The sequence below is a fragment of the Podarcis filfolensis genome, assembly GCF_964270895.1.
Source record: "Podarcis filfolensis genome assembly, chromosome: 7".
Classification (NCBI taxonomy): domain Eukaryota; kingdom Metazoa; phylum Chordata; class Lepidosauria; order Squamata; family Lacertidae; genus Podarcis; species Podarcis filfolensis.
In genome coordinates, this window is record NC_139603.1 from 67568357 (window position 1) to 67590567 (window position 22211).

The window sequence follows — 22211 nt, forward strand, 5'->3', positions numbered from 1 at the left end:
GGATTATGGGACATGTAGTCTTGAGGGTTAAGGGGGCAGATAGGAGAATAAAGAAAGTGCCGCGAGGCGGAAGTGGACGCAACGTGGTCGCCTGGGCGAAGTGCAGCGCGCCGGATCCTCGGGAGAAGAGCCTGGCTGACTCCTTTTTCCTTAAAGGCCTGCTTCATCAGCCCAGCCCAGACCAGTTTCAGGTAGCGGGTTGTGGGGAAAGGGCGTGGGACGGGGAAGGAGGCTCGCTCTCCCGGCTGAAATGGTGCCCATGGTGCAGAAGTGACTTGTAAGAAGGCAGTTTCTAAGATATCCTGCTCTCTACTCTCCAACTGGACGTCCCACACTAACGCATTTGTGGCTGCATGGGGAGGATGTCGCCTTGCCTTTTCATTGGCTTGTCCCCCCGGGGACAGGGGGAGAGGGCATGCTTTGAAAAAGGGGAGAAACCAGGGGCTTAATTTTCAGTGCATGTTCTTAAAAATGCATTGAAAATACTGGAGCACAAGAGCCCCGCTAGATCAGACTTAGGGCTGTCTAGTCTAGCCACTCTGAGACCCTGGGAAGCCTGCAGTTGCTTTGCAGCGGGAGGAAAAACGCATGAAAACAATTCCCTTGCCCGTGCATTTTTGTTCTAGGCTGCTCAAAATTATATAGCAGGCTGTATTTTTTAAAAAATAAAATAAGTGCAAATGTTTGCTGTGGCATTGCACAAATTAAAATGGTAGTGAAAATGATGACATGAATCATTCCCCAGCCTCTTTTGCCCTGATAGCCAGTGGTTAACCAGAACGATTCTAACCATCCAAATTGCTGCTGCTTTCCCTCGATTTATTGTTCCAAAAGTAATTCTGCACTGGAGTAAACAGTATTATACGCTGCTGATGTAAGTGCAGCCGTGATAAGGGAAAGATGCTGACTCAGTATTGGGCACTGCCTGTGAAGGTGATGGGATGACTCTGCAAAAATGCAGGCAAGTGGGAGGGGAAAGCTTAATGCAACATCGTCCACTACTTGCTGGTACAATGCCTTTGATATTGTTCATTTCATAGCATTTTTATTCATATTTTTTTCATAAATTGCAGAAGTAAACGTGATTATATATGTGTTGGTGTACTAAAACAGGTGGAAATCAGTTTCTGGTGGGATGTTGCTGTTCTGATAGGAATCTTGAGGTCTTAGATATATGTTGAATGTTCATAAGTGTACCAACCAAGCACGTACATAGATCAGCATAGGAAGACCTACCTGAAACCATTTTGATTCCCAAACTGAGCAAATGTTTTCTCTGCAAGGTCAAAGGAAAGTGGAAAAGCCTCCCCATTGTCCTTTCCTTGACAAATCCTGTCTTAAGGGCACATTTAAGATACAAATAGGGTGTTAGCCTGTGACCTTGCCCTGGAATAAAGTATTTATCATTACAAAAGACTGGCCAGGCTCCCCAGGCAATCCAGTCAAGTAAGCAGGGTATCCAATCAAGTAACCTGCCAAACAGGAGATAAACAACAAGAGAAAAACAACATTCAAATTTCTGTGTTAGACCGCCTTTTCTGTTGAGGTATGTATGATGTATGGGGGTTGGCCTTGAACTGCAGGACAGGGAATTTAAAATGTCTATATAAGGCCTTGCGCACCATTGTTCTGGGTTCCTCCTCCTTTCCTGTGTGTGAGGGGAGCACCCTGTTGCAACAGACCAATAAAGATCAGGCTTACTAGCTGCTTTGCTTCTCAATATTCTCTGGTTGGCCTCTGTTATTTTCTCCTACCAATAGGGAACCTACGTAAGGGCTTGGATACCCCATTAGGGAAAAGGGCAGATTTTGTTTACAACACTGTTAATCATAGTTCTGCAACCATCTTTTTTTATGTTTTCTTTGTAATGAATCTTTTGAAGAGCTGCAGGTCTTGGTCAACTCTGAAGCGCTACATATATCCATTATGCTATTAACCCCACAACTTTAAAGGTAAAGGGACCCCTGACCATTAGGTCCAGTCGCGGATGACTCTGGGATTGCGGCGCTCATCTCGCTTTACTGGCCAAGGGAGCTTCTGGGTCATGTGGCCAGCATGACTCAGCTGCTTCTGGCAAACCAGAGCAGCGCATGGAAATACCATTTTCTTCCTGTCATAGCAGTATCTACTTGCACTTTGATGTGCTTTCGAACTGCTAGGTGGGCAGGAGCAGGGACCGAGCAACGGGAGCTACAACTTAGGCACGTGTAATTTGTGCACATTCAGCTTTATGCAAGTGGCCAAAAAAAACAAAAACAAAAAAACTTGAATGGTAGGCCTCCAGGAAAAATAACTTTGTCACTTCCACTTGCCCTTGAACCCGAAGGGCATTGACTGTACATGATTTTGGCTTTAGGCATGATCCCTGAAACATTATTCCCACATGATTTGCAGGCTTACTATATTCCAATGCTAGGTTGTAATGGTGGAATTGCATCTTTAGTTGCTTCCGTTTTGCTACCACAGGAATGTCAAATGCAAAAGAAAAGAAAAGAGCCAAGAAGATGAAAAATCAGCCTACCAATGTGACCTTTACCTTTGATGGTGGGCCAAGCCGCAGTGAGATACACTTTCAAAATGGTGGTGATGGAGCCTCTGAATGCAAGAAACAAGGTAGCTGTTGTGGCTTAGTACAAGTCTAGGGAATCTATGGTCCTCCAGATGTTGTTGAACTTCCAGCTCCCATCTGCCTCAGCCAGTATGGCCAATGGGCAAAGAGGATGGGAATTAATTCAATCCCAAAACGTCTGGAGGTTCCCCATCCCCATTTTACTAGTACAGACATCTGATTTGGTATGAATTATCCATGAAACTTTGACTCTAAAAAAAATAAAGGTAATCTGGAGATAAGAATGAAACCTTAGAGAAGGGGTCTTTTAAAAACAAGGCTAAATTTGACACAGCCCTTGTCCTGGTCCAAAGGAGGGCGATGTGTGGTCATATAAGTTTGAGGAAGGGAGGAAGGGAGATTTGTCTGGAGAAATTTGTGGTGGGAAGGGGACTGGCTGATTGGTTGAGAAATAGCTCCCTTGTGTGCTGCTTTAGGGCTAGTTGGTCCACTTGTCAAACATAAGGAGGCAGAACTGATTGGTCCCCAAGTTTGTATGCGTGTAGTAGCTTAGGTGGCCAGCAGATACCTCCAGTTGGAAAAGAAGAGGTTGTGTTTCATTCCTTGCTTGAAAAGCGGCATTGTTGGAGTGTCCAACAGTGATCGTAGGAATAAAGGACAGAATCCCAAACTGCAGTCCACAGATCACCAATGGTCTGCAGCATGCCTATAGAAATGTAATTAAAAATCTTACAGGATTGTGTATTACAGTTACTACAAAAAACCCTGTGAGTGGAATACCATGCACCACCCTGAAGCTTCATTAAGCTTCAGCTGATGTATTTCATTGTCACTTGGTGTGGTATTTAGGTGTTTATGAAGAGGCTACAGCTTAACTCCAGAACTTCTCACTGCTGTAAAATGTTAACTATCTCTAAGTGTAGTTTCATCTAAATTTCTTTACAATATGTTCACGTGGTTCAGTGTAAAAATTCTTGTTTAAAATGCTGTTTAGATAAAGGAAGGATTTAACTTTTATACAGATCAAATTAAGTGATAGGAGAGTTGTTGCCAAATTCTAGAATCAATTTTCTTTCAGGGCTATCGCTATAGGCTGTAGTATGCTCTTAGTTTGTGACTTCAGTCAATTTACATGGTAATTCTTCTTTGACTTGCCAACAGATATGCGTTCTGAAACCTCACAACAGGGCTTTTCGCAACAAAAAGTTTCCTGTGAAATGCCCAAATATGTCACAGGTAAGCATACATGAACAATGAATATCACCCAACATGTCTGTGTTAAGATGTCAAACAAACCTATTTCTTAATGCAATAAGAACAAGCCAAGAGAGTCAGAGACTCATCTGCACAGCCAAGGAGGAGGAGTTAAGAGATTTTCATTTATAATTACAATTAACCCCAGACTTTTAATAATCACAGTTCTTCTTCCAGTAATGTTTCAGCATTCTCCATGTTGAACCTTAACTTACACACCAATAGGTTTAAGAGATTTAATAAAATTTATGAACCTCATTGCTGCCAAGTGGGAAACTGTCCTCATTTAGTTCTTTCAGGTGCTAAACAAATTCTCTTTTTATTTCAGTGTCTCCTTTTGTTCAGGCTCGTGCTGCAGAAATAAAAGCTATGCTGAAAGCTGTTACGCAGAAGTCTTCCAACACCTTAGTGTTTCAGTCTCTACCGAGACACATGAGGAGGCGAGCTATGAGCCACAATATCAAACGCCTGCCCAGGCGACTTCGTGAGCTTGCCAGAATAGAGGTGTGTCTTTAGCTTGTTTTCCCAGTTAGCTTGCTGGTGCTTCCGTGTAATAGTTCATCCTTGTACATTACCTTTCCTTTTGTGTGTGTTGGGGGGTGGGGGAATGTAATTGCTGTTGCACGTAGGATGGTGTTAATGCAGCAACGCATGGCAGGCCTCTGTGGGACTTCCCCCACGCCAGACGGTTTCTCCATATTCTTTGGCAGGAGGGCTTGGAGGGTAGTGATAGGTCACTGTGCTGTCTCCAATATATATTTTTTTTCAAAAAAAATTATTGATTTTCCACATTTATTACAAAAATAACATAATAAAACACACAACAAGGAAAAACACATCACACTACAATAAACTAAACACAAAAAATTGTTTCTTCAAATACCTAATTCTCATTACATTGATAACTGACTTCCTCAAATCCCCTCTAACTGAATTTCATTATGTCGCCTATATAACAGTTCTCCAAATTCATATTTCTAATAATATTGAATCCTTTCATTTACTAACCTCTTCTCCTTTATTAGTATTTTAATCCTTAATATTTACTCTAACATATTCTACCCCTAAGCCTATTTATTATTTCCAAGAATTTTCTATTTATCTTGTGGTGTCTCCAATATAAACCCCACGAGTCCCTGTGCCCTCCACCCTAGATAATAATAATAATTTAATTATCTGACTGGGTTGCCCAGTCACTCTGGGCAGCTCCCAACAAAATACTAAAAACACAATAAAACATATAAAAAATAAAAAAAACTTCCCTGTAGAGCGCTGCCTTCAGATGTCTTCTAAAAGTCATATGGGTGAATTGAATTGGGTTGCCTTCCCTTTGGGAAACAGATTCAAGGGAGGGAAAACATTGTTCCCTTGTTCTACCTATGCAGACAGAGAAATTTGAACATCAGAAGAAGGAACTGTCCAAGAGCAAGTGCCGTAAGGCCAGGCGGCGCCATACGAACTTGGTGGTGGAGTTCAACCGCAGGCAAAAGAAGAATGTGTGGCTGGAAACGCACATCTGGCATGCAAAGCGGTTTCACATGGTGAAGAAGTGGGGGTACTGCCTAGGAGACAGGCCCACAACCAAGAGCTATAGGGCCTGCTACCGGGCCATGACTGGCCACTGTCTCCTTCAGGTATTGTGGCTTTTTATGCCTTCATACTTGGCAGGAGAAACACTTCAGCTTTTTAAAAAAACAGAGCATGTCCTCTTGGGAAAGTCAATCCCATAGACTGTCTTTCTCCTTCCTGTTCTAAAGCACCTGTTGAGTGGAGAAAGAAAATGAAGTTTTCTTATCAGTATCTGGCTGTTTCTGTGTACCACCCTGTCCTCGTGTCTTCAGTATACTGGCTGTTGAGTCCTTGTTAACATATTATAATCTGCATATCTAGAGTTAGCTTTTGGTCTTCATGCACCTCGTAAGATAGTCGGAGAATGTTGCTTATTAACACATGAGATAGATTTTGAGTAGTGCTTCTATTCACATTGTCTAAATGCTTGCCACGCTTCTGCAAACTCAGTCTCCTGATATGTGAATTAGTCTAGAAGAATGACTCAGTTTTTTATAAACAAAATCCATCATTTTCCTCTGACCTCTCAAGCATGCCAGGTTTCTCTTTCCCAGCTTAAAATTCAATAGCTTTTCTTTTACATCAGGATTTATCTTATTATTGTTGCTTGGAGTTGACTGGAAAAGAGGAAGAGCTGCTTACAGCACTTGCTCGAATGTGTAGCATAGATGCAGGTAATATTTCCTTATTTTAAAATGCATACATTGTGAATGCTAACTGTTGGGTTGGGCATGGGCGCCTACTGTCTAGGGCTGGGTGGTACTAAGTATGCTCATTTGGTATTTTTGCAAAATACAACCGCGTATTATGCAAGGGGGAAGAGCATAATGAAGGGCTAGGTGTATATTTAATAGTTCTTTGCACTCCATTATTTGTTCCTACTCCTCCCACCTAATTTGCTGATGCCAAGAAAGTCAATTATCTATTTTGCTGTTGAATATAGTTTAGCTCCACTATGGCATAGATGCCTGTGATTAGTGTGGCACGTTATAAGTTTGTAAAATAAATCATACTGTGACTTTTGCAGCAGTGGTCACTTGTGATGGCCATGTTGTGTTTAGAGCAGCCTTCCAGATAAGTCTTCCAAAGCTGTTCTCCCATACTGAAGCAACCCTCCAAACCATGGTTCCCGTACATCTTTGGAGGAATGGTTCAAACCATAGTTTGCTAGTTTGTGTATTGCCGTAAACTCTGCTTAGAACAAAAGGCAAAATAAGGAATTAAATCAAGAAGGGGGTGAAGTACAAGCAAGCACATGCATACATGGCTTGTTCAAGATTCTCAAGATAGCTTGTTTTATGTTATGTTGGTCTGTGAGGGGGAAAACAAAACAAGTCTATAGTTGATCAGCTAGAAGAAATTATTGTCATAGCTAATCAGGACTAGTCATAAAGTTTGTTTAGAAAAAACACTAAGCCATCATTTCCTTTCCACTCCCAATACAACTTTAGCAGGATAAAATGATCTTAAGAAGTTTCATTGTGGACCTGGTGTGTGACCAGCTCTGAGGTCTTTAAAGCAAGAACTACTGTAGGAGCTATTTTTCCCCACCATCCCCATGCTCCATCTCTTAACTCTGCAGTTTAGACTTCGGAATGCTACTTCTATTTTTTATTTTTTTAAAGAATAATACTTTATTTAGAATTCAACAATAACAAAGGAAAAAACTGCAGTAGTTGCTACATCAATTCGTTACAGTTGACCAATTTTAAAATCGGAATGCTATTTCTAGATGTGGTCGTCCAGTTAAAAAGGTTATGATATCTTGCTAAGTGGGCACTATTTTCTTGAGCATTTTTAGCCTGTCTCTTCTCAGGGCCAACATTTGCAGCTATTCCTTGTCTATCTGGGAAGCGCCAGGGTGCTCTCACCATGTACCAGGCAGACCGATACCCTGCAGGTGCACTTGGTCCGGTTACTTTCCTTTGGAAACCCAGAGCTGGGACTGGCAGTACTTCTGAAAACAGACAGCTGTGGATATGGACCCACCCTGTCTTTAAGCAGGTACAAGCCGTTTCATTTCTTTTTTTAACATTTATAATTAGTGTAGTAAAAAAAATACCTGTTATTAAAAAGCTAACCTCTTGTGAAGGGGAAGTAGGCTTGAAGTGGAAGCCTTTCACATGGTTAAAAAGGTAAAGGAACCCCTGACCATTAGGTCGAGTCGTGACTGACTCTGGGGTTGCGGCGCTTATCTCGCTTTATTGGCCGATGTACAGCTTCCGGGTCATGTGGCCAGCATGACTAAGCCGCTTCTGGCGAACCAGAGCAGCGCACGGAAATGCCGTTTACCTTCCCGCTGGAGCGGTACCTATTTATCTACTTGCACTTTGACGTGCTTTCGAACTGCTAGGTTGGCAGGAGCAGGGACCGAGCAACGGGAGCTCACCCCGTCGCGGGGATTCGAACCGCCGACCTTCTGATCGGCAAGTCCTAGGCTCTGTGGTTTAACCCACAGCACCACCCGCGTCCCCTTTCACATGGTTGATTCCCACCAAAAAAAGGTTGGAAAGGTCATGTGGGTGAAGGGAGTGCCTGAACCCTCCCTTTAACACAGGTAGAAGATCAGGGGAAGCTGTCTTTATACCAGACCAGCCTGTTTGTTCAGTTAGCCCAAGGGCAGAAGCTCTCTCCATGAACTCGAGCAAAGGCCTTCCACCCAGCCTACCTGAAGCTTTTAGCCACAGATGCCAGGGCTTGAGCCTGGGGCCTTCTGCACAAGTTGTACAAGCTGAGCTAAGAACCCAAACATTTGGCCTGAGCAACTGTTTCATCTTACGCAGTACTGGCGAAACTAGATTTGTAGAAAGTGCTTTCTAAAAAGAGTCTTACGTAAATCGTTTGTAGGGTCATTGAGATCTTTTAAAATACAGTGGTACCTCGGGTTACATACACTTCAGGTTACATACGCTTCAGGTTAAAGACTCCGCTAACCCAGAAATAGTGCTTCAGGTTAAGAACTTTGCTTCAGGATGAGAACAGAAATCGTGCTCTGGCGGCGCGGCGGCAGCAGGAGGCCCCATTAGCTAAAGTGGTGCTTCAGGTTAAGAACAGTTTCAGGTTAAGTATGGACCTCTGGAACGAATTAAGTACTTAACCCGAGGTACCACTGTATAAAAAGCCTCTTTATTCTTTTGACAGCAGGATATGCTACTGAGTGGACTTAAGCTCCATCTAGAGGGCTGGCAACCTGAGAATGTGGAGCTAAATAGTCCACCTGCCAGCCCTCTCTTTCAGCTGCTTATTTCCAAGGACGCCGCTGTTAATCTCTCGCCTGAAACCTGCATAAAAGATGGTGGCCTTCACATTTGATGAGCCCTTTTCCCTGCTTTCCATTAGGAGATCTTGGCTGAGTTAAAAGCAGCCTTCCGGTGTTCTGAGCCCATGGAAGTCTGTAACCCTGAACCAGCTGCAATACTGCCTCACGAAGAAAGCCAGTCGGTTGTTGCTGAGGAAGTTGGCCAGAAAAGGAAGAGGAAAGACAATGGAGGCGAAATGGCTGTCCCAGTGAAAAAAATTATTGGCGATGGGACCAGAGATCTCCACCAGTCCTATCGCTGGACATCTCAAACTACTGGAGTTGTGATAAGGTACTTGTTTGGGTACTCTTAACACATTTCTCATTTATAGTCTAGTCAAGTTGCCTCATTATACAAAGGGATGAAGAAGAACTTTGGTAAACAAATTGGCCTAATCACCTGAACTAGGGCCCCATTTTCAAAACAGTGTCATACCACTTTAAACAGCCTCTTTAAACAGAAAGAATCTTGGGAACTGTAGTTTTTTAAAGGTACTGTGAATTGTTATAAAACCCCTATTCCCCTCAAAGAGCTACAATTTAGTGTAGCTTAACAGCCAATCCCTCTTCCAAAGAACTCTAGGAATTGTAGCTCTGTGAGGGAAATGGGAGTCTCCTAACAATTCTCAGCACCCTTGACAAACTACAGTTCCCAGGATTCTTTGTGGGAAAGCCATGAGATTATACAGTTTTAATTAGGCACTGAAATAATAATGTTTGAGATTATTAAAAAACAACAACAGATGAATGCAAAATGTGATAGAAAGGATTTATGAATCAACACATGTGAAGTGGGCAGAAACTGGAAGTGGATTAATTCATCACTCCTGACTTCATGTTTTGACATGTAGCTTTTGTCTCTTCCAGCGACCTAACAATGGAGATTCTCAGATATCGGTTAATTGGTCCCCTCTCAAACTGCGTCCTTACAGAGGCACTCAAAGCTGCTTGCGTCCATACTGTAAGCTAATCAGCAATTTTCATGCTTGCTTTTGTCATGTGCTCAAGATCACATTGCTGTTATTGCATTGCTGTGTAGTCAACTGCTAGAATCTAGTATTGTGGTACTGCACATGTTTGTACTACATTAGCATAGGATTCCCAACTCATCTAGAAAAGTTTGGGACATCTTGTGTTAGTCATACCACTGACTTAGTGTCCTGAACCTCCATATTATAAAATAATACAGGATAACGCCTAGAGCTGTATAATGGATAGAGCTGTATAGTAAGCCCTCATTTTAAAACTGTAGTAGATCACTTGCTTGCAAAAGATCCCAGGTTCCATTCCTGGCATCTCCTGGGAAAAACTTTTGGGTAGCCCTTGACATTAGAATAGACTGGTGGTAACCAACATGGTGGACTTCATCTCCCATCAGCCCAGCCAGCATGGCCAGTGGTCAGAGATGATGGGAGTTGTAGTTAACAGCATCTGGAGGGCCCCATTTTGGATGCTCTGGTGTAGACAGTACTGAGCTAGGTGAACCAGGGATCTGGTTGAGTGTCAGACTGCTTCCTGTGTTCCAACTGCAAAATAAATTCTGTGGCAATCTTGTGTGCATGGTGGTAGAAGAAGCTGAAGTTTGTGGCTCTCTTTGGTATGAGCAGGAAGACCAATTGACTTGGTTACGCCAGAGTGTTTTGGATATATTTGAGTTATACATTACCATACTTTGGTCACCAAGCCTTTGACCACTTCTTGGAGGTCTTGGCAGTTGTACCAGAACCAGCTTTCATGTAGAAGTTGGTTCTCTAGGAGACAGTTACACATATGTCCATTGGCAGCCCTTGAGGTAAAAGGGGAGGAACTGAGCTTTGTAGCAGCGAATTACATATTTCCCCCTCTTACCTTACGTGTTGTGATTGGTTATCTAGGAAGTGGAGCCTACAGATTCCGAAATCAACTGCTGGTGGATAGATAATTGCAGAGATCCTGATCTGGTGTCTCTTCATCGCCGTCAAGAAGCCATCTTTGAATTGTTGCAAGGTAGCATTCTAGTAGTGCCTTCTGTTTACATGCTTTATATACTTGCTGGTGTACATTTGATCTTGAAATATCAAAATATAATACTTGTTGGTAAAATGTTTATGTTTAAAGGTGCGTCCATTTTATGTGTTTAAAGGGTTAAGTTCATCAGACGTTCCATCAGGTACTGTACTGGGTTTGACTGTGGGGGACCCTCGAGTGAATTTGCCTAAAAAGAGAGTGAAAGCCAAGCCAAATCCTGAAAGATATCAAGGTAAAGTATCTCATCTAATATGTGACTGTAAAGAGTACATCAATCTACTTTTATGTCAGGTTAAGTTAATGTGTCTTTATTAAGCATTAGCAGAGAGTGCCCAGAGCTGCCTGGGAATTTTTCGAAACCAAAACTTACTGTGATTTTTAAATGGATAGTGTAGTGAGTTTGGACCCATCATGCTAACAATCGGGCGGAGTCATGCCAAAGTCACGTTTTAGTCCACCATCTTGATTCAAAATGGCTGACACCCAAACATTGATAAAGGCCACTTCTCCCACCTTGGGAACTTTTGTAGTGAGTTTGTCAGTGAAATCTCAAGAGGTAGCCAAACCTATAGAGAACAAACAGGCAAACCATTTCCTAAAACATATAGTATATTCCAGGGAGCGTTTCTCTTATCTCATGGCTTTTTAGGGTTCCATTAAACATACCAAATAGATGCACACATCCTATATTAATGCTATGTAGAGAATACTGGCAGTTGTCAGGAAGGGACTTGGCACCAAACTGGTCTTGTGCTCAATGGAAGCCTCTGTTAAATGGTACAGATGATCCAGGTTCGAATCCTGGCGAGGCCAACAGGTGCTTTACCTCAAGATGCAACACTTCATTTCTACGTGCTCTTATTGCCTACAAACATACACTTCAGAAAAAGTGTGAAAGAGTTCTCCACATATAACAACGGAATGTTTGGCTTACCACGCTAATTTAGCCTTAGAAATATTTTTCTGTAGTGAGAGTAAGAATCAGAAGTTCCACAATTCAGTCCCACTGTACTTATTTGCCAATTAATTCCACGGCACTGGATTCATTATTTCACTTTTCACCATTTTTTTTGCACACAAACAATTATTTTTCAGTAATGGGGCAGGTTTGGGGCAAAAAGAATCCCTCTGAACACACATTTCTTTTACCTGTCTACATTTGGTATCTGCTTCACTTAAGCTTATCTACATCTCTCCCTTTTAATATGGATTTAACCGCTACAGACAACTCACCCATCAAACCAAACAGTATATTCTGACTTGAAGCCACTCTCCATTTTGTTATGCAAGGTGTAACTCTTAGTCCTGGGATCCTTCAACCGAAGATGCCAGGGATTAATGCTTGGATTTTTTTCTATTTGCAAAGGATGTGCCATGATCTTGAGCTGTGGCTTCTGCTCCTGGACCAATCCATAAGAAAATCTTAAAACTTTGGTTCTTTTCTTCTACATTATAAGGCCCTTCTCCACTTGCCAGGGCAACATTGCTTGGTGTTTCCTAATAAAGTGCTTTTCAGACATAAATATGCACTCAGGTAGCCGTGGTTTGATACTTCCGATTGCTTCGGTGTAGATTCACAAATGCGTCTAGATCTTCTACACACACACACACACACACACACACACACACACATATATATATAGCTAGCCCTGTGAGAAACTTTGGGTTGTGCAAGGCAGCCAGGGACACGCCAGCCCTTCCAAGCCTGTGTGACTCTGCTGTCTACCATAGCCTTTCACTATATATGTTTGTGAATTTAATAACCCTTTCTGTTTTGAGGCATTCTGCAGGCAGTGCATGCCCATAAGCAGTGCATGCAAGCTAAGGCTGATGGCTGAAGAACAAAGGGTAGCAAGAGAAGATCTTAAATGGATGTATGTGGGGAACCAGCAATGGGAGCCTGGATGGCTGAAGACTCGTGTTTGCAAACAGGCAGAGGGGAAGATGCCACCTAAGAAAGAAATCTTAAGGAAAGCTGGTGCTTCTTTTGGATAGTGCTCCACAGCTCTTCCCCTCCATTAGCTTAGGGTTGTGTTCAACAATGTCCTGCTGAAAATGAGAGCCCACAAAAAGTAATGTTGGCCAACAACTTGGATGACCTAAAAAGAGGATTAGAGGATTCATGGAGGAAAAGGCTATCAGTGGCTATTGACCACTCAGATTATGTTCTCTTTCTGTTGCTGGGGAGAACGCTGTTCTGCTCAGGTCCTGTTTTCAGGTTTCCATAGGCATGTGGTTGGTTGTCCACTGGCAACAGGATGCTGGTCCTGATCCAGCAGGGCTCTTAAATTGTTACTCAGAGGAGGACCATTGAAATTAGAGGGATGAGTTAGCCATGTCCCTTAATTTCAGTTGGTCTCCTCTTGAGTACGACTGGCATTGGATACAACCCATAGTCATGGAGGAAACATTGATTTGGTTTTCTGTATCTTCCTTATTCACTATAGTTATTTAGTAGTTCATTCTCTTACTTGGCATGCATGCTTTTCACATTCTTAGGGTGGCATTCTATTCATTAAGGTTGTGCAATCTCCCTTAAAATACGTGGTGGAGTATGATTTCTTCAGGTGTAGTCATTTGAAGATTCATGACGCCGTGTGTTTTGGGTAAAGTGTTCCAAATATCACACATGAAGTTGGGTACTTTAGGCAGGGTATACTGATTTGCAAAGCATGTCGTTACAGTCTAAAGTTTTCTTTTGCTGGAATAGCTAATACAGTGGAACCTCGGTTGCCAAATGGAAGTTGAACATTTTGGCTTCTGAACGCCAACAACCTGGAAGTGAATGTTTCCATTTACAAATGCATCTTGGAAGTCGAATGGCTTCCAAGGCACATTTCTCTATTTTTTCAATGGATTTTGCCAACCGGCAATTGCGCCTCGATTGTTTAACATTTCAGAAGTCCAACGGTCTTCTGGAACAGATTGCATTTGACAACCGAGGTTCCACTGTACTAAAAATAAGAAGGGTGACAATGGGCCACAGGCATATCAACCTTTCAATAGAACAATTCTCTTAAACACATGCATCTTTTGGCACCACAATTTCCCCACCCTTCACCCAAAACCTAATGCCAACTATGAGTGCACACTGATCCTGTCACACAGTTCCTGAAGATCTGTAGATAGGAGGGAAGAGATGTTTAAATATTCTCTTAGAGAGTGGTGCTCGACTCTGCAGTGAGAAAATAGTGCGTCACGCTTGGATCTCAATATGCTCAGGCAGGAAAAGGAGAGCAGTTCCAGAACGTAAAGTTCAAGGGGAACTCCAAAATCACCACCTTCACATCAGCCTTTAAAGCAGGGATGGGAAGCCTGTGGCCCTCCAGATGTTGTTGCTGCTCCCATCAGTCCAAGCTAACTTGGCCAGGGGTTAGGGATGATGGTAGATGGAATCCATCAATATCTGGAGGACCACAAGTTCCCCACTCATGCTTTTAAAGTGAGACTGTGTCTTATAAAATGTTTCTCCCTTGCTTTAGACTTCTGTAAAATTAGGACTATTGCCTACAGCTCCACAAACTCCCAGAAGGCTTTGACTTCTGTTAGAGTAGAGCTCAAAGTTCATTTCTCTCTGTGCTGTTAAATGTGTGTTTGCTCTTTGTACAAAATACCCCTTTAAATGAAGTAGCAAGGGTTGCTATGCTCCTAAGATAAAACATTCAGCTAGTTTCTCGTGGAATATGAACTGAAATTATTAAGGTTAGAAGCTTTAATGATCTTTCCACTACTTGCTGTTCTGCATTCCCCTTTGTATGCTCTTAACCTTTGAGTGACAACAGGTCCCTCTTTTTTCCTTTTCTTTAGAGGATGAAAAAGTCAAGCAGCTGATCTTGGAAGGGGTGCCAGCAGAGTGTGCACAGAGCTTTCTCTGGGACCAGAACGTCCGCAAGAACGTCACAGAAAATAAAATGCCAGAACAGGTAACCTTTACATCAGAAATAACAATGAAGCAGTTGGATATAAATGTCAGCCGCTCAGTGCATTTCTGTTAAGCCCAATTACTTTGAGATTTGAAATGTCTGTCTCAAAATCCTGCCCATTTCTTTCCAGCTGGCGAAGTGTACCAGAGTAGGCTTGGCTTTCTAATTTGAAAATGTTACCTCCTCATTTACTTTGCATCTCTAGTTACATAATTTGCACTTACATAGGGCAATATCCCGCTAAACCATTCTGCTAGTGCAAGGACTTGCAGCTGACGAAATGGACCTTTCCCTCCTTCCCTCTCCCTCTGTGTCTGCTCTGGAGTGTTGGACGGGGGAACCCCCACCACAGACTTAGGGGGCACATGGGGAGAGGAGAGGGAGGGGAAGTTTCGTTGCACAGCCAGAAGTCTTTGTTCTTGCAGACGTGTTTAGTTTGATACCTCCCACAGACAATCTACTGAGTACATTTTATATCCTGCCTTTCTTCCATCAGGATCTCAAAGAAGTATATGTGAGATTCCTAGGCGATCTCCCATCAAGATGCAGACCAGACTTAGACCTACTTGGTTTTAGCAAGGTGGCTGGATCCTGTGTCCTGAGATCTGTAAACATGGAAATGGCATCATAGCAGACATAGTTTTGTTTGATATAGATGGGCGACATGTCAGTCTCTATCTCTCCTTTCAACAGTGATTCATAAGAGTTACTAAACTACAGAGCCATTGACAGAAAGAAATTCAGATCAGGCCTGTAAGCTGCCGTATTCCTCTACTAACACACAGGAAACGTACTGCATTAAAGAAAAATTGTTGTGTTCCAGGAATAGCTTTCAGTGAAGCTTTTATTTATGGCTTATTAAATTGTTTTAAGGTATAAGTGCTTACAATGCAGAATAAGAATATTTTCTTCTTCTTCTGGTACCTCTTTTTCCTTTTTTAAGCAAACCTTTGTGTGCTTTGTGTCCCCTCTCATCCCAGGACTTGAATCATCTGAGAAGTAAACTCTTGGTGCCTGGATCACATCTTGACTTAGGCCCCCGAGAATCCAAGATTCCTATTCTCCTGGTTCAGCAGCCTGGAAAAATGGCTGGAGAAGATCGACCAGGATGGGGAAGTGGCTGGGATATTTGCTTGCCCAAAGGTTGGGGCATGGCTTTTTGGCTACCTTTTGTAAGTTACGTTTCAGATCGAAAAACCGTGGGTAATGAACTATAATTGCTGACTAACATACCTTTGCTCTTCAGGACGATTAAAACATTTTTTAAAATGCACACACACTGAAAGCTCATGATGAAATTAACTCCATGTTTTCTACGAAGTATCCCATGGTGGTTTTATATTGATACCACTTAGAATGTTCCTTCCATTCTACTGGAGAAACAGAGCCCCAAAGGCAATGCAAGCTGAGCATCCACACGAGATTCACTTTTCCTAAACACCAGCCTTAGGTGTTCAAAAGGAGGATTCATTGCAGGCAAATCTGTTGCCATGTTTTCATGCAATCCAGAAAAGCAGCGGTAACTTTAGTTTACGGACCTTTCCTCTTGTTCTTGCATTCTCTTAACTGTCAATGGTATAAATGGTTGCAGAAGGAGTTTTTATATCGCACTGCCGTCCCTATGACTAGATCCTAAGGCTACAAAATGCAAACCAAAAGTTGCAACTGCTGTGGATTATTAAAAAAAGATCCTCTTCATAATGAAACCGAAAGTAGATTATTTGGACTGAGCTGGGCAGTTTCTAAGAACCTTGTCAATCTTAGCTTTTCTTACAATTTGAAGCTTCCAAGCCTGCGGAACAGCATCTGCACTGAGATACAATAGGCGCCTGATATCTGTATCTTCTGAAAAACAATGAAGAAGTTTTTGTTCCAGCAAACTTTCCCACCTCGATGAAAAGGTCCTTCCTTAGGTGTTCATTTTGTTTTGTTTCTAAGTCTACCTTCAGTTGTTGTTTGTACTTTTTAACTGCTTTTATGGCCTGTCTGTAAATCTCCTTGAGGCTTACCTAAAAGGCAATTCATAACTGATAAATAAATGAAAGTCAATCTTACACATTTGTTTTGTAGCTGTATCGAGGTGCACGTGTTGGGGGATTGCAGGAGGCTCTGAAACATTCTCTGTATAAGAGGACACCACATATCCCACACGATTACCCAGACTCTCCTGCTGCCATGCAGTTTGCCAAAACATTGGAGAGAAATCTTCTTGAAAAGTTTAAGAGGTAGGTATCTGAGATGCACCTGGGAGCTTCCCCCCTTACCTCAGCCAGTACATGTGGTATATATTCAGATTAAATCTTCAGAAAAATTACCTTTCCAAAGGCAATGGGAACATGACATTTTAGGTCACAACTCAGTATGGCAAAAGACGTGAAAGCACTTTCCTCCAGCCAATAATTTAGGGAAAGGATTTCTTTTAATCTAGCCAAGGTTAAAAAAACAGGGGGGAAAAAGAATTTATCCTTTTTACCAATGTAATTCTTGGCAATTAGGCAGTATATAAATACCGTATTTTTCGCTCTATAACACGCACCCGACCATAACACGCACATAGTTTTTAGAGGAGGAAAACAAGAAAAAAAATATTCTAAACGAAACAGTGGATGTATGATTTTTGTGGTTCATGCTGTGGCCACAGATATGTAATCTGACAGTGAGTTTGGAGTAGCCCAATGCAAAAATCCTGAGGATCCATGTGGATCCATGCTTTGTAACCACGTTTTTGCACCACTGCGGCCCCAGGCAACAGTGGCTGCGTGATTTTTTTGGTGCAAGCTGTAGCCATGGACATGCTATGTGATCTGATGGTGAATTTGGGGTGACCCAGTGCAAAAATCCTGAGGATCCATGTGGATCCGTGCTTTGTAACCACGTTTTAAGTGGGGAGGGAAGGAAAAGCACTCAAGGGACAAGGAACATGCGTGGGGTGGGTGGAGAAGGATGCTGTTAATAATGCAGAAGGGGGGTATAAGAGGAGAAGGCTCCTCTCCTCTCCTGCTTTGCTCCTTTAAAGGCTCTGCTTCTCTCCCTCCTCCCCGGCTCGCTGAAAAACTTTGCTGCTATTAAGCCAGCTGAGTGGGGAGGAGAGAGGGACAGAGAGCCTGCTTGCGAAAAACTTTGCTGCTGTTTAGCGAGCTGTTCTCTCCCTCCTCCCCGGCTCGCTGAAAAAAACAGCTCCGGACTCGTGTAAGCGGCTCCTCTCCTCTCCCGCTTTGCTCCTTTAAAGCAAGCAGGCTCTCTGTCCCTCTCTCCTCCCCACTCAGTGGCTCTTCTCCCGCTTTGCTGTTTCAAAGCGAGCTGCGGAGGAGGGAAGGAAGGGGAACCATGGATCCTCTGCTCACGACTGCAGCAGATCCCCCCACCATCCGTAGGCATTCGCTCCATAACACGCACAGACATTTCCCCTTACTTTCTAGGAGGAAAAAAGTGAGTGTTATGGTGCAAAAAATACGGTATATTAATAATAATAATTTTGCATTTCCCTCTATGTTTGGCTGCTTCTAAATGAGAAGTTTTTTTCTTTATCGTAGGCGTCCTCCTGCAAAAAGAGCCAATTATGTTAAGCATGGGACCTTGGCACCATTCCTCTGTCCCTGGGATAAGCTGAACAGAGATTGGGAGGCCAGAAACAGAGCTTTTGCAAAACATGTACCCACATCAGACCAGGAGTCTTGTGCAATTGAGGAACAGGCTTCTTGTGGCCCCAGCTGTGGAGCACATGCGGCTGAATCACCTGTGGCTGTCAGTTCAGAACATCAAATGGAGATGAGCTCCCCAGACATGCAGGTGGAAGAAGAGAGAAAAATGATGGGTCTATGCAAGAGAGATGAAGCTGAATCAGGTTGGACCTTCTGTGTTCTAAGGTATGCACACCAAATCAATTCCCCCATTGACCATAGTGGGAAATCAACTTGCAACTCATGTGAATCCATACATAGGGATTTTGAGTGTGCAAGCTGTTGCCATGGAACAAGACTTAGATCCTTGAGTACTTCATCTTCTGAGGCTTACCCTGGTCAGATGTAACAAGCTTTAGAATCTGTTCTGCTTATGAGCTGTCTTACAAACTTGTGAATTGCTTATTACCTGCGTACACAAATGTCCTCTTCACTTTGGAGCTTTTAAAGGCTTGTTTCAAGTGAGTGTAGTCAGTTAGCACCTGATTATTTCAACAGGCTGAAGCCAGAACTGTAGCAATTAGCTCTTAAATAGGAGTCTCTTGCCCTGCAGATGCCCATGCTTATATTTTCTGAGTGGCGTAGGAGTGCAAGAGTCCTATATTCAAAATCCAACTCTGCTCCAAAATGTACTGGGTGACCTTGGGTCACTATCTCTTGGCCTACTTTGCAGGGTGAAAGTTAAGCTAAAAGGTGGACTGGAGCACATTGTATGCCACTCCTGTGCTCCTTGAAGGAAGGGCATGATAAACATGTAATAAATGCAGTACTTAAACTCTGAACAAAGTTGTGCAGTCTCAGTAAGCTCTTCATCATCCACGGAGAGAGAGAGAGACAAATCGCATCTTTACAGATACTGTACTTTTTCATAGCAAAACATCCTATATACTTACAGTGAGTTCATTCTGCAGGTATGGATCCTTATGTGGTATGGATCCATATGCCAAAGGGAAGGCAGAAGTATAATAATAATAATAATAAAACTATATAAACAGCCTATTGAGACTTGAGCAACCTCAGTGACCACATACAGTTGACTAACTACAGGAAAACAAGGAAGGGGAACGGTGTTCCCTAGCAAAGGGTGGGAATTCTGTACGGGAGTATTCCATACTGCAACATTATGTTGCAGGGCCCACTTGTTCTGTACTGAACTGCAGGAAAACATAACTTCTTGTTGTATTTTTTTCAATAGGAGCAGAAAATTATTAAGGCAGGTATCGGTCTGGTGCCAGCCAACACCTGGGAGAAATCGGAGGCTACAGCGTCTTGTTGCCAAGTCAGATCAGAAGGATCTGACTGAAGATGCCCTCCTGCCTATCCTTCAACGTTATCCCAGGTCACTGGTTTGGGTCAGCTTGTCCCTTCTCAAAAAAGGTAGCCCCGAGTTACACGCAATGATTTGCATTCCAACGAAAGGAGATTTATTGCAGCTCAGCAAAGACCAAGACTACTGTGGTCCTCGGGAACCTAAGCACAGCGACAGATTTAAGAGCAAGTTGTCGAAACGAAAGGGAAGGAAGAAGAGGCAAGACGTCGGGAAGGCCACAGAAAGCAGTGCCTTGAATACAACGAAGGCCGCACCGACGGAACATGAAGATCTGGTTCTGGGCTTATGGCCGAACCCTTTGCCAGATCTTACAGCACACTGTTCCAGAGTGCTCTTGGGATTTGTCACTCAAGGGGACTTCTCCTTGGCCTCTGGCTGTGGTGAGGCGTTAGGGTTTGTTAGTCTGACAGGGTTGCTGCAAATGTTGGTGGGTCAGCCAGTGGACAAGAAAGGGCTTGTGGTGTTAAGAAACCCAGCATCCCTACAATACAGATTTGCTAGGCTTACGGTTGAAGTCTAACTTTGGTTGGAACTCATTGGCATTCAAAAGTACCAAAGACGCTTTTCTCTTGAACGTGTACAGGCATCTTAATTTTGAGTCGGAGCTTCCAAAAATATACCTTACCTTTGTGCATATGTGACATGAAATAGACTTTAAAACTATTCTGTATTGTGTTCAATATCAAATATCTCTTCCATTGCTTAGAGGCACACACACTGAACATCTATACTTAACAACAAATGCTAATTGCTTTTTTATGTTTAAACCAGGCATGGGGAACCTTTGGCTCTCTGAATGTTGCTGCTCTACAACTCCCATAATTGATAATGCTTGATGGGGTTGATGGGAGTTGTAGTTCAGCAATACGGGGGGGGGGGAATTCCCCACATTGTTGTATACTATCCCCCCCACTTTACATACAGATTTGCCTCAACTAAGGAATTCTGCCCCCGTCCCCCCTTGTAACATAGTGGTTTTGGCTGCACATTTCAGGCTTAGAGTGGGTTTTGGGGCCCATACATTTAGCAAGTAAGATTTTAGGGTATTTAAGATGGTACTTTTTCTGGAACCACGGTATTCCCTCATGTTCAGTTAATACTGGAAGAATTCCCCCCAAATCTGCCCCCCTACCCCCTGGATGTTGAATTGAAATAATGTTAATAAAGCCATGGAAATTACATGAAGGGTTGGCTCCCTCACCTTAGCCTCAGCTTTTCTGAACAAATTATACTGCGCAAGTGTTCCACTTTGGACAAAAGTCCTTCACTATTCCTGAGAGAAGATGGCTTGACTTTCCCTGTAAGCCACACTGCCTTTTATGATCAAGTGGAAGAATCATGTTGGAAGAATCATGTTACCTTCATCTTAAATATGAATTTACTGCGAGAGGTGATATTCTGTAATCAGTAAGTATACTGAAACACATAGAAGGCAATAAACTTGCTCACAATATAAAAATATTTGTCGTAGTGTTTTGACCCATAGCTGTCAACTTACAGATTTGAAAATAAGGGACCAGCAGCCTTGAAAATAAGGGACCAGCAGCCAAAATAAGGGACCTGCAGCCTCACCTGTTCCAGGCACTCCAGTCTTCCTGTCCTCCTGCAGTCTGGTCAAACTCATGCTGGGTAGCTTCGAGAACACTGTCCAACCAACTTTGTAACCAGAGGTTCAACTGAATAGAATCTGAATCACATGCACCACAAGGCCTATGCAGCCTCAACTTAAGATGGCTCCCTGGCCTGGCTTTGCACTGCAAAGTTTGCAGCAGCACGTGCAACAAAACGGCGTCCAGCATTCAAAAAACCCCTCAGCTTGCATTAACTAGCCACACACAAGGCATGCAAGCTCCACCCCCCAGTCGTTCTTAGACTTCTTATTGGGTGAGCAACGCAGCCAAGCAACACAGTTGGAGCCTCCCTCCTCCCTGGCCGGCAGGGAGGGAGGGAGAGGAGCTGCTTCCTTTGACATTTAAGGGACATCATTTAAGGGACATCCATCAATAAGGGACAGCAACGGGACATGGCACTGGAATAAGGGACTGTCCCTTCAAATAAGGGACACTTGACAGCTATGTTTTGACTTCCTGTAAAGATAGATAAGGTTGGGAGCCCCTGTTGGAAATAATGGAGAACTGCTTCCAGTTAGTGTGGACAGTTAGTGTGGACATATCTGACTGTGTATAGCAGCTTCCTATGGTTTTGGTATTGACCATGCTGGTTGGGGCAGATGGAAGTTGTGGCCCCCCACCTGTATCTGAAGGCTCCCGTCTTAGCCACCCCTGCCTTAAATAGTTTTGGATACATACATAATATTCTCCAAACCAGTAGATAATCGTTGCACCTGTTGCCATATTTTTAGTTTGCTTTACCATCTGGTGAATGCAAACTTTTAAATATTACTTTCATTTTTTGAAAAAAAACAAAACTCATCTATGTCAAAGGGATGCCATTTCAACAAAGAATTCCTGCTTGAGACAACTAAGCAAAAGTCAAATCAGAAATATTTTTTTAAAAAAAGAAAGCACAGTTTCATCTGTTGTGTAACCTGTCTGCTAACATTTCTTTGTTATAAAATTGT

At 42.9% G+C, this 22211-nt stretch overlaps 1 protein-coding gene across 1 annotated transcript; it reads left to right on the top strand.

The window, feature by feature from the left end:
• Nucleotides 1-28: 28 nt before the first annotated feature.
• POP1 (POP1 homolog, ribonuclease P/MRP subunit) lies at nucleotides 29-22177 on the top strand. The gene is made up of 17 exons (XM_083622711.1): nucleotides 29-191; nucleotides 2467-2613; nucleotides 3731-3805; nucleotides 4152-4327; nucleotides 5209-5457; nucleotides 5979-6066; nucleotides 7209-7396; nucleotides 8732-8982; nucleotides 9558-9651; nucleotides 10565-10676; nucleotides 10813-10929; nucleotides 14505-14620; nucleotides 15601-15792; nucleotides 16691-16845; nucleotides 18154-18486; nucleotides 19496-21118; nucleotides 21726-22177. Exons 2-16 carry the CDS (start codon nucleotides 2469-2471, stop codon nucleotides 20148-20150), a joined length of 2946 nt encoding a protein of 981 aa, XP_083478837.1. The 5' UTR covers nucleotides 29-191; nucleotides 2467-2468; the 3' UTR covers nucleotides 20151-21118; nucleotides 21726-22177.
• The last annotated feature ends 34 nt before the right edge of the window (nucleotides 22178-22211 follow it).